The sequence below is a fragment of the Nannospalax galili genome, unplaced genomic scaffold (genome assembly GCF_000622305.1).
Source record: "Nannospalax galili isolate Female #2095 unplaced genomic scaffold, S.galili_v1.0 scaffold251, whole genome shotgun sequence".
Taxonomy (NCBI): domain Eukaryota; kingdom Metazoa; phylum Chordata; class Mammalia; order Rodentia; family Spalacidae; genus Nannospalax; species Nannospalax galili.
The window spans coordinates 241,338-253,601 of NW_008329576.1; the positions used below are offsets into that span (position 1 = coordinate 241,338).

General features: G+C 48.0%; 1 protein-coding gene across 2 annotated transcripts in view; it reads right to left on the bottom strand.

The window, feature by feature from the left end:
* Positions 1-8,492, bottom strand: part of Spryd3 (SPRY domain containing 3) — a 19,973-nt gene extending 11,481 nt beyond the window's left edge. Inside the window, exons 1-6 of one of the 2 annotated variants that reach the window (XM_008838389.3) lie at positions 8,386-8,492; positions 6,911-7,057; positions 5,543-5,618; positions 4,546-4,670; positions 3,770-3,905; positions 1,124-1,309 (exon numbers count right to left, since the gene is read on the bottom strand). In XM_008838389.3, the coding sequence (XP_008836611.1) occupies positions 1,124-1,309; positions 3,770-3,905; positions 4,546-4,670; positions 5,543-5,618; positions 6,911-7,057; positions 8,386-8,408 (693 nt within the window). In that variant the 5' untranslated portion in view covers positions 8,409-8,492. Of the gene's footprint in view, positions 1-1,123; positions 1,310-3,769; positions 3,906-4,545; positions 4,671-5,542; positions 5,619-6,910; positions 7,076-8,385 lie in introns of both variants that reach the window. The other variant, XM_008838380.3, reaches the window with a different exon arrangement.
* Between the last annotated feature and the right edge of the window lie 3,772 nt (positions 8,493-12,264).

Below are 12,264 nucleotides of genomic sequence, written 5' to 3' on the forward strand. Positions count from 1 at the left end.
CTTGCTCCTCAGTTATAGGACTAGAAGCAGGCCAGCTGAGTTGAATCAAGTCAAAAGGGGAGTGCAGGTAGTGGCCCTCTGAGATCAATCCCTGTGCAGAGCAGAGGGCCTCAGACACTGAACAAGGAGAAACCAGCAAGGGAGAGCTTCTACTTGTTCTCCTGGAAACAAACCTGAGACCCCAGATGAAGGAAAAGGGAAAGGGGGAACCAGTGCTAAGAACACAGATCAAGACTGTAAGAATCATATCAAGGCTTCAGGCTGTTCTACCAGAACTCCCACTCCCCAAAGCCACTGTCCTGAGTGCAGGGGCACCAGGACTGCAGTTCTAGTCACTGAAGAGGCCAAGGTAGGGAGACAGAAATAAAATTTTTTTAAATGTCAGAAGAGATCAACAACAAAGCTTTTTTTTTTTTTTAAAATGCCTAGTGGCATAGGCCTATATCCCAGCCACTTGAAGCTAAAGTATGAGGATTAAAAGTTCAAAGTTTGCCTGAGATAGGCCAGGCATGGTGGCACACGCCTTTAATCCCAGCACTCAGGAGGCAGAGTCAGGTAGATCTCTGTGAGTTCAAGGCCAGCCTGGTCTACATAGTGAGTTCCAGGACAGCTGGGGCTACAGGGAGACCCTGTCTCAAAAAAACAAAAAAAAAAAAAAAAAAAAAAAAAAAAAAAAAAAAAAAGAGCTACAGACTGGGCGTGGAGTCACACGCCTTCAATCCCAACACTTGGGAAGGGAATCAAAGCACAAAGGCAAGGGGATCTCTATGAATTCAAGGCCAGCCTGGTCTACATAGTGAGTTCCAGGACAGCTGGGGCTACAGGGAGACCCTGTGTAATGGGTTAAAAATAGAAGAGCAGCCAGAGGTAAGCACCTCACTGGTACAGCACTTGCCTAGCATTTGAAAGGCCCTAGCTTCAGTATCCAGTAACACACACTCTCTCTCCCTCCCTCCCTCCCTCCCCCCTCTGAAAGTTTAAGGCCAACGTGAGCAACATTCCTGAGACAAAGAAAAACACTCTCCTTGCTCCCCATTCTGAGCAATACTGATGTGCTCAAATGCCCACATGTGTTCTTCCTGGCCCTCTCCACCTGCCCTTATCGCCACTGCCTCTTACTTACAGTGCCACAGACTCTGACATCATGCAGCCGGCCCCATTCATCTTCATAACTGTCCACCATCATGACACTGTCGTCCTCACGGCCCAGTTCAGCGTTGAGGTGCAGTCGCACCTCCTCACCCAGGGAATGCATGCCAACTGCTGGGAACAGCCCATCTGGGGACATGGGCATGATGGTGGAGCCCACCTGCAGCACAGGAAGGGAGAAGGGAGTTGCCACGTGGCTCACTTTTCCATAGCTCATCCAATTCTCACTAAGGCACTTTTAAGATGATGCAATCAATAATTATCAAACACAGATTTTAAAAAACAGGTTAAGTAACATTTTAAAATTTGCTAAGTATTTCTGGCCAAGCAAGGTATTCACAGAGCTAGAAAGGCAAACCCAAGTCTCTGAACTTGCTGTCAGGTACTTTCTGGACTCCCGCATGAATACCACAGTGGTAAAACCAAGGCAAGGCTGCTAAGGGAGCAGACCTGGTTTGAGAAGACATCTTCCTCCAGCAGGGTAGAGAGGAGGGGGTAAAGAGAGAAAGCTGATTTAATCCCATCACTTGGGAGGCAGAGGCAGGTGGATCTCTGTGAGTTCAAGGCCAGCCTGATCTACATAATAAGTTCCAGGCCAGCTGGTAACTACAGGGAGACCTGGTCACAAAAAAAAAAAAAAAAAAAAAAAGAGAGAGAGAGAGAGCCGAGCTGGGCGTGGTGGCGCATGCCTTTAATTCCAGCACTAGGAAAGCAGAGGCAGATGAATCTCTGTGAGTTCAAGGCCAGCCTGGTCTATAGAGTGAGTTCCAAGTCAGCTGGGGCTACAGGGAGACCCTGTCTCAAAAAGACAAGAGAGCCAGGCATGGTAGAGCACGCCTTTAATCCCAGCACTCGGGAGGCAAAGGCAGGCAGACTGTTGTGAGTTCAAGGCCAGCCTGGTCTATATAATGAGTTCAGGTCAGCTGGGACTACAAGGAGACCCTGTCTCAAAAAGAGAGAGGAGAGGGGGAGAGAGAGAGAGAGAGAGAGAGAGAGAGAGAGAGAGAGAGAGAGAGAGCTGGAGCCGGGTATGGTGGTGCACACCTTTAATCCCAGCACTCTGGAGGCAGAGGCTGGCAGATCTCTATGAGATCAAGGCCAGCCTGATCTACATAATAAGTTCCAGGCCAGCTGATAGCTACAGGGAGACCCTGTCTCCAAAAGCCCGAGAGAGACAGAGAGCTGGGTGTCTCCCATCCGTCTCATCACTACTTCATCTCCTCGGTGGGTATGGTGGTGCACACCTTTAATCCCAGCACTCTGGAGGCAGAGGCTGGCAGATCTCTATGAGATCAAGGCCAGCCTGATCTACATAATAAGTTCCAGGCCAGCTGATAGCTACAGGGAGACCCTGTCTCCAAAAGCCCGAGAGAGACAGAGAGCTGGGTGTCTCCCATCCGTCTCATCACTACTTCATCTCCTCGGTATTACTACTGTCTTTAAATCGGGAAAAGGGAAAGAAAACTGAGAATGGACAAATCCCCCAAAATATGCAAATCAAAACCCCACTGGACATGATGGTAGAGCTGTGTAAACCCTCTAGTTTATACAGCTATGCCATAATCTTTCTTTTAAAAGAAACTATTTTTGGGTGCTGGATTTTGGTCTTGTTTTGGTCCGGTTATTTCCTCAGTATTTCCTAAAAAATAAATAAATATATATATATATTTGGGGGTGAGGGCTAGAGAGATGGCTCAGCGGTTAAGAGTACTGGCTGCTCTTACAGAGGACCTGGGTTTCGTTCCCAGGACCAACATGGTAGCTAACAACCATCCGTAACTCAAGTTTCAGGGGACTGATTCAGTGCCCTCTTCTGACCTCCATGGACATTGCATGAATGTGGTACACTTATATACATGCAAACAAAACACCCATACACATAGAAATAATTTTTTAAATTATTCTATTATTTTGATCAAATCTACCATTTCCTCCCCTCCAATTCCTCTTATAGCATATATACACATACTTTTCCCTCCCAACTTTATGTGTTTTTCTTTAAAAACCCACTGAGTCTCTGAGTCTTCTCTAAAGAAGAAAAAAAAAATTAAAACCCACTGAGTCCACTTAGTACTGTCTGTAGGATCATTTAGAGGGTACCCTACACCTAGAGCATAACCTCTAGGAGCCACATTCCTGAAGAAAACTTTTTTTTAAAGACAGTATCTCATGTAACCCAAGCTGGCCTTCAACTCACTATATAGTCAAGGATGACCATGAACTTCTGGTCTTCCTGAAGCCATCTCCCAAGTGCCCCCAGATGCCCATTTATGCAGTGCTGGGGACTGAACCCGGAGCCTTGTACATGCTGGGCAAGCTCTGTATCAACTGAGTTACATGCATAACCCCTTTCTTTCTGTTTATTCAAATCGCCTGCTTCTGCCCCTGCTGGCAGCACTAACTTGCCCCTCTAAATCTATCATCTAGGTCATGTCCCAGCTGCCCTGGGCAGGGAAAGTTTCTTCTCTTACACACGGGGCTGTCTATGGCAAGACAGGAGATGAGAAGTAAATGTAGACTGCGGCTGGACGAGCCCCAGCCATCAGATTCTTCCTGGTTGCTTGCACAAATCATTGGGCAACTTAAAGCCACTTGAACCTTCCCGAAGTTTCTCACTCACCCTCTTCCCATTTTTGGTGAAGAAGATCTGGGCAGTCTGCACATCAAAAGACACAGGCTCAATGCCACAGCCAATCCGGTCCCCAGAGTTGCACTTTGACCCAAACTGGCGCCCCTTGGCCCGGCCATTGTACAGCCTGTGGAGAGAGTGGCAGACACAGGACTGTGGCTTCTCCCACCCCTCCCCAGCACCATCCCAGCATTTCCAATCATGTTTTGGTTTTTTTTTTTTTTTTTTTAAGAGAGGGTCTCTCTATAGCTCCAGCTAACCTGAAACTCACAGAGATCCACTTGTCCCTGCTTCCTGAGTGCTAGAATTAAAGGTGTGTTGCACCAAACCTGGATTTTTTTTTTAAGATTTTTTTAAAAATTATGTGTCTGTGTATGTCTGTGTATGGGTATGGTCCACATGAGTGCAGGAAGGCACAGAGGCCAGAAGGGAGCATTAGATCCCTGGAGCTGGAGTTATAGGTGGCTGTGACTGCCTGATGTGGGTGCTGGGAACCAAACGCAGGTCCTCTTCAAGATCAGTACATACTCTTAATGGCTCCTAGCCATCTCCCAGTCCCTCCAGTCACTCTTGATAGCATTTGCCTATGTTCTAGTATGAACATCACTGTCCCTCCAAAGTCTACACACCTGCAAAGGTAGCTACCACAGTAACTTTGTTCTAATCAGCTCAGTTTACCCCCCAGACAGGAAGCAATGGAGAAAACCACTCGGAGGTAACTTTTCCTTCACATCTTGGCTTCAACTGCATAGAAAAGGACCACTCACTTGCCATCATCAGCATGGTAGGCTACGGAGTCAGGCAACCAGCCAGGCTGGTGATCCAAGCTGTAGTACTGAGGGACCAGCCCCACAGCAATGGTGCCCCGGACACCACTGTCCACAATTGATACCTGGAAGGAAGAATGCAGGACACAGATCACAGGGACATAAAATGGAATGAAATTCTATGGGGAGAAGGGCAGGAAGAAGAGTGCTCAAAGGGGTTGACACTCAGAGACAAAAGACCTAGGGATCAGATGGCAAGACTTAGTACGGAAAAGAAGAGAGGGTGAGGACCCTTTAGCATGATTACTTAGACAATCATTCCTAGGATTTAGCTGGGTGTGATAGTGGCACATCTATAATTTCAGCACAAGAGAGGTTAAGGCAAGAGGATCATCATGAGTTTGAGGCCAGCCTGATTATATAGCAAGGTCTTGGCCAGCCAGTGCTATCAAAAAAAAAGCAAGAAAAGAAAAAAGGTGGGGGCTTGGAGAGGTGACTCAGCAGTTAAGAGCAAGTACTGCTCTTTCAGAGGACCTGAGTTAGGTTCCCAGCACCCATATCAGTTGGCTCACAACCACCTGTAACTCCAGCTCCTGGAGGATTTGATGCCTCTTACCTCTGTAGGTACTGAACTGACATGCACATACCCACACACAAAATTTAAAAAATAAAAATGAAAGGTCAGGGGCAGAGTCAACACTAGGCTTGGGTTAGGGGATAGGAAAGTGCATAAGCCAAAGACTGAGACATGGATCAAAGTCTACCTAGGCAAGGGTTAGCAGAGTAAAAGGGCCAGGGTGATGAGACTCTAAGACACCTATCTCTCAGGTCTAGGTCATACTATCCTGTACCCTTCTCCGAGTAAATAGGACAACCTCGCTGGGAAATTTAAAAGGCCGGGTCATGAATCCAGGAAAGGAAGGAGCACCTTGGAGCTTAATACCCTCACTCCTCATTTGCCACTCCACCCGCCTCTGCCCACCTACTGCTTCATCACCTCAAAGTAATTGCTGTCCTTGGTCAGGGGTCGAGAAGCCACATAGCAGCCAACTTCACCAGAATTTCCATGGTAACTAAAGAAGGAATATGGAGGAGTTCCATTAGCAGGCAAGCTCAGGAGTTGGGAGGAGGACCTCAGCATTTCTATCCCAATCTTGTGAGGGTGGCACAGTGACCTCCTCAGGGCACACTTCAAGACATCTGCACATATACCACACAATACTTAAGGTGACCTACCCCCTCACTGCCTCCAGCCAGGATCCAACCCACACTAGACCAATACAAGCCTGGCCTCTTCATTTCCAAGAGTTAAAAATATATTCCCTTCCCTAAGTGCCTATGAGGGGATCCCACAGTCTTGTCTAACCTCAATCCCAGATGCTGAAACTTTGGCCCTTGCCTCTAGCTCTGTCCTCAGTAGAACCGAAGAACAGATGATTTCTATCCTCTGTATCAAAGCCCTTCACAGACTGGAAGAGACTCACTCAGTCCAGATACCCCACCTTTCTTGCCTCCAGGCTAAATAACACTACTTCCCTCCCCCTCCAGATGATGACTAGGGTAAAGAGGAACCAGGGAAGGTCCAAGACAGAAAAGAGAGAAAAATACAAACCAAAGGGCTGGAAAGACATGGGAGGGGGTGAGCATGATGGATTATAGAACTGCCCATCCCCAAATAGGGGGCTGCTACCTTAGAAAGGCCCACTCTTTGCTGAACCCAGTCCCTGAGGTGTAGGCAGAAGGGGACTCAGACCACACAGACCAACTATAGTCTTCTCCACAAAGATCTTGGTCCCAGGGGCCTCTTCCGCCTGCCATGGGCACTTCCAATCAGGACAGGCCCTTGCTGGATCCCTTCCTTGCCAGACCAGAAGACAGTGACCCAAGCTGGCTGAGGTGGTATGTATCTATAATCTCAGTGCTTGGAAGGCTGAAGCAAGGATTCCAAGTTTTAGGCCAACGTAGGCTGACTCAAATTAAAAAAAGAAGGGGGAGTGGAGGAGGCATGGCAAGACAGCTCAGTATGTAAAGACACTTGCCCCCTAAGCCAAATGATCTGAGTTCAATCCACAAGTCCTACATGGTGGAAGGAGAGATCCAACTCCTGCAAGTTGTCATTTAACTTCAACATGTGCATGCATGCACCCACCCCCATACACTAAATAAATGTATGTATGTATATATGTATATAATAAAAAAATTAAAAAACAAAGTGGCCCAGGGACAAGAGGCAGAAGAAAATGCAAAAAGCCACTGGGGCCCAGTATACCCTTCACAGTGCAGTAGAAACAGTCTTTGTCCTCTAAAACTGTTTCCCTTCTAAGATCTGAGAAAGGAAAATATGGAACCATTTCCCTAAACTCACCTCAAAGTGTCTCCATCAACAAGGATGTGTTTGAACCTCTCCTGATAGCGAAAAGCCCGGACCTCCCGAATCTCCCGGATCCTTCTGCGCCAATTCAGAAACCGGTAATGCAGGTTGAGGTCATCCATCTTGTTCATGAGAACAAACCTGTGAGGAGAGGAGGACCTGAGGAAGAAGCAGGGCTCAGCACAGAGTACCTCAGCCTGCTCAATCTTGATTATGGAAAGTGCCCCAGACTTGAGGACAGGTGTCCAAAGGCATCTCAACAATCAGCCTTTCCCTCAGCAAGTACATACTGGGCTTCTACTGTATGCTCTGTCCTCAGTGCTAGGGGGCAGAGCTGTGACCAATGTGGATGAGATTCCTACTCTTATAAGGTTTCTAGTCTAGTGGGCATGAGGAAGCATGACAAGTTTAACAAGCACAAATGACAATTTTAGCCAGTGGAGGAAAAAACAAATAGTGGACAGGGACTCTCTCTGAAGGCTGCATGCGTATTGAAAAGGAAGCAAGCATGTGACAGTTCAGTAAGAACATTCCAGGCAGAGGGGACAGTCAAGGCAGAGGTCCTTGGGTAGAAGGGAGCTGGCATGGTGGAAAAGGAGAGGCTAGGGACAGCAGTGTACAGGAAAACAGGGCAGGAGACAGGCCCTACAGGCCACAGTAAGGAGTTTGAATTGTATCCCAAGGGTAATGAAAAAACCTCTGGGGAATTTTAAGCAAGAAATGATATAATTTTAAAACTTATCAGATCTTAAAGTTCGTTCTGGCTGCAGGTTATGGTAGCAGTTCAGGGAATGGCAGCCACAAAATGGGAGTGGGAAACAGAGGAGTGGGGGCCCTCTTGGTATTTAGACAATCTTCAGTGCCAACACATGAATGAATGAATAAAATTCTCCTGAGCGCCAAAAGTGAGACAAAGGTGTAGAATTCTTTTCTTCCCACCCTCCAAGCCCTGGCACTGTGCCTTGCACACAGTAGGTGCTTAGCAAGCCTAGGCTAGGCTGAGTTCGATTCCAATGTGCACATTAGGATTCTTCTGCAGGAGCTATGGCCCACCAGATGGCCCAGAAGAGTAGCCACCTGTGGGGCAAACCTAGGGTTCTCTTCCAGGGCCCTGGGCTTGACCCCAAGTAAATGCTGGAACCCCAGACTTGTGGGCATCTGGTCTTTGAGAATCCTCTAGCCTTGGCATCGTTCAGCAGCAGCTGCATTGGATCCCGCCTCCTACCCAACACTGTCTGGTCTGTCAGATACGACCCGGGTGCAGCCCGGCCTTAACCTGTCAGTGTGGCTACGCCGGGTCTCCCCAGGCCCTGCACTAGGGGAAGGTGCGCGGCAGGACGCGGCTGGAGGAAGACCGACGACCAGAGCTCCTGGCCCCGCCCCTCACCCCGGAGCCGTGGCCCAGGACCCCCGCCCCCAGCTCCGCGGGGACCGAGGCCTCCGGGACCCCGCCCCCGTTCCCCGCCTACCGGGGCCGCCGCGTCCTCCTCATCCATAGGCCTCTCAGCTCCGCACACTAGCTCTCCAGCCGCCGCCACCACACACATCCGGGTCCCCACCCTTCCTACGCTCCACGAGGCCCGCCCCTCCATGCCGAAACTGGCCAATCGGCATCCGTCTCTGGAGACTGGCATTTTCAGCAGCCAATCGCAGGGCGCAGGCGGTGTGGGGCGCGGCCCGGTGAGCCGGGTACCTAGCGCTGGGCAGCGTCTGAGGAACCCGGGTGTCTTGAGGGTGGGGGAAGCGACGTGGCGGCGCGGACGCCACCTTGGGCGCTGCCAGGACAAGGAGGCGGTCAAGGGGCGGCTTCCGTGGGGCGGGGCAGGTCACCGTGCCCGAGCAAGCGTTGCCTTTTCTGAGCCAAATGTGAAGCGGAAAGCTTTACAGGAATGTCCTTGTAATCCACTTGACACCCTTCTGAAATACTATTATGATCATCTCATTTTCATGCGTGAGGAGCCAAAGGCCGGCCTCCACCGTGGAGTACTCAACTGTTAGCGTTGATTTCTTTCCCAAGTGTCATTTCACAACACGTTCGTTCATTTCAGGAAGGACGCTCCAGAACCGCAGAGAAGTCAGGTACCAAAAGTAGTGGTATGAAACCCACTGCAATTTGGGGACCAGACGGACTTGACAGGGAACTTAGGTCGGGTGAGAATATACTAGAAAAAAGGACACCAACGTTTACTGTGCACTTTTTTAAAAATTATTTTTATGTGTATGCGTGTATCACCTGCATGTAGGTAAGTGCACCGTATCGTGCAATTCCCGCAGAGGCAGAGATCAGAAGAGGCTGTCGGATCCCCTGGAACTGGTGTTACAGACAGTTGTTAGCTGCCATGTGGGTGCTGGAATTCGAACCCGGGTCTTCTGCAAGAACAGTCAGTGCTCTTAACCACTGAGCCATCTCTCCAACCCATATTGTGCACTTCTAAAGGGCGTCAATGCCCTTGTGGGGAGTTGGGATCCTGGGTTAAGGCTTCACTGGTTTCCTCCCTTGACTGAATCTTTTCTACAGAGAGAAGGAGTTCCCCTCTGTCGTAAGTCTTGTGTCAGAAACATAAAGGAACATGTTTGCATCCTTCCACAATGTCTGAATTTACTGAACACCAATAAAGTCACAAGCTGTGTCAGTTTCATTGGCTACATTTTGCCAATTAGTCCTGATTTCTGTTGATAATTGGCCATTGGAATATATTATTTAGAAACAAAGTATTTTATTCCAATATTAATTACTAATAACTAATATTAACTCAAATCACATACATCACAAGTGTATATAAGTAGGTTACAGAATGGCTACAAAAGAGTTAAAGACACAGTAGCAGAATTCAAGGAGTTCAGAGAGGCCTTACTGGAGGCAGAAATAGCTATGATATGGTGCAAAGAAAGTCACTGAAATTAGATAACCCAGCTGGAGATTTGCTGGACATGCAACCACATCCACAGCCTCAGAGCCAAACAGCAGGGATACAGGGTTGAGAGAGGCCTCAGGGTTGAATTCAGCTGCAAAGTGCAGGACCAGATGTGGATGAATGGGTGGACAGACAGCAATTTGAGTAGGTCTCATCAGCAGTCACTCTGAGCTGAAGCCCTGCAGACATTTGGGATACCAATGCCTGTTGCTCCCTTGATATGCACACACAGGTGGACAGATGATAGGTTAATGAGGGCCATTGTCATCACAGTGTTAGATATCCTCCTCTTAATGGGGCCCAGGTGAGAGCGTTGTACACTTCCTTGGTCCGATGTATAAGTTCTTGGGTCTGGTTATCCTTAAGTGATTTTAAAATACACCCATATGTATTTATACTTTGATAAATTTAAAGGATGGTACCTTTTTACTTTTAGGAATACCTTATGTTGTGTAGCAATTTCCTGGGGCTGGAGAGAAAGCCCCTCTACCTGGGGCTGGAGAGATGGCTCAGCGGTTAAGAACACTAGTTATTCTTGCAGAAGACCCAGGTTTGAATCCCAGCACCCACATGGCAGCTAACAACTGTCTGTAACTCCAGTTCCAGGGGATCCGACAGCCTCTTCTGTCCTCCACGGGCATTACATTACGACACAGTTGCACTTACCTACATACAGGCAATACACGTATACACATCAAATAAAAATAATTTTTTAAAAAAATCCCTCTACCTCATAGGGAGGCTTCTTAAAACTGGATGTTCTAAGGGAAGGTGAAACACTCCATCCAGCAGGAAAGCTCATTAGCTAAGGCAGGAAGGATCTCAAAAGCTTCAGGAAACTTCCTGAAACTCACCAGATTCACTAGGCCCCTCCTACCCCATAAGGACCCCTATGAGACTGTCAGACAAGATGAGCTCAGACCAGTAGAGCTGCCTGAAAGAGGCAGGCACTCTCCAACCTGTTGAGCTGTCTACAAGCTGTGCAGTGTACTCCATTCTAGATTTCCAGCTTTCATGAGCTCTCATCACCCATGTTGAGGTGGGCTTTGGTGACACAGCTGTATTTGAGTCATTTTTGCTCCTGTAGTAACCCCACTAAAGCTCATTGGTTCACCAAGTTGGATTTTGGCGGTATCCTTACTTTGGTCTGTTGTTGGTGCTCCATCTGGGGTGTATAGACATTTATTTACATCTCGGCAGGAATAGTGCCATACAACAGTTATCAGCTTGCTTCTCATGGTGGTGCTGGTGATTTCTATATGCCAAATCATCCTGCCTCTGTAACTCCACACAAAATGGTGCCAAATACTAGGGCTGGAGAGATGGCTCAGGGGTTAAGAGCACTGGCTGTTCATGCAGAGGACCTGTGTTCAGTTCCCAGCACCTACATGGTGGCTCACAACCATCTGCAACTCCAGTTCCAGAGGATCTGATGCCCTCCTCTGACCTCCACAGTCAGACATAGGTGCACTTAACATACATGCAGGCAAAACACTCACAAATAAATACATAATTTTTTTTTTGGTCTTTTTGAGACAGGGTCTCCCTGTAGCCCTACCTGGCCTGGATTCACTGTGGAGACCAGGCTGGCCTTGAACTCACAGAGATCTGCCTCCCCCTGCCTCCCGAATGCTGGGACTAAAGGCATGCACCACCATGCCCGGCATAAATATTTCTTTTTTTTTTTTTTTTTTTGGTCTTTTGGAGATGGGGATTCCCTATAGCCCCAGCTGGCCTGGATTCACTATGGAGACCAACCAGGCTGCCTCGAACTCACAGAGGTCCGCCTGCCTCTGCCTCCCGAATGCTGGAATTAAAGGCGTGCGCCACCATACTTGGCTATAAATAATTTTTTAATGGAGCCAAATACTGCTCAGAAAATAGAGTCATACAGGGCAAGACACAACCTGAAAGCCACTATTTTACACAACATAGAATAGCTTAGAGCAAGCACAGCCTAATCACAATACCCTCTTCTGCACACCTTATTTATATCACTTACTACAATCTGGTTTAATAATATATAGAGTCATTTCTATATATAGCTCCTTTAGATATCAAACTCATCCCTTTTTTTGGGGGTCTTTTTTAAGGCAGAGTCTGCCTATAGCCCCAGCTAACCTGGAACTAGACCAGGCTGGCCTTGAACTCACAGAAATCTGCCTGCCTCTGCCTCCCAAATTCTGAGATTAAAGCTGTATGCCACCACATCCGGCATTTTTTTAATGTTTATTATTTTATGTGTATGAGTGTATTGTCTGCATGTATGTAAGTGCACCTGTGTTGTTCAGTGCCTGGTGAGGTCAGAAGAAGGTGTCAGGTCCCCTGGAACTGGAGTTACAGATGGTTGTTAGCCGCCATGTAGGTGCTGGGAATCGAACCCAGGTCCTCTGCAAGAGCAGTTAGTGTTCTTCACTGCTGCACCATCTCTCA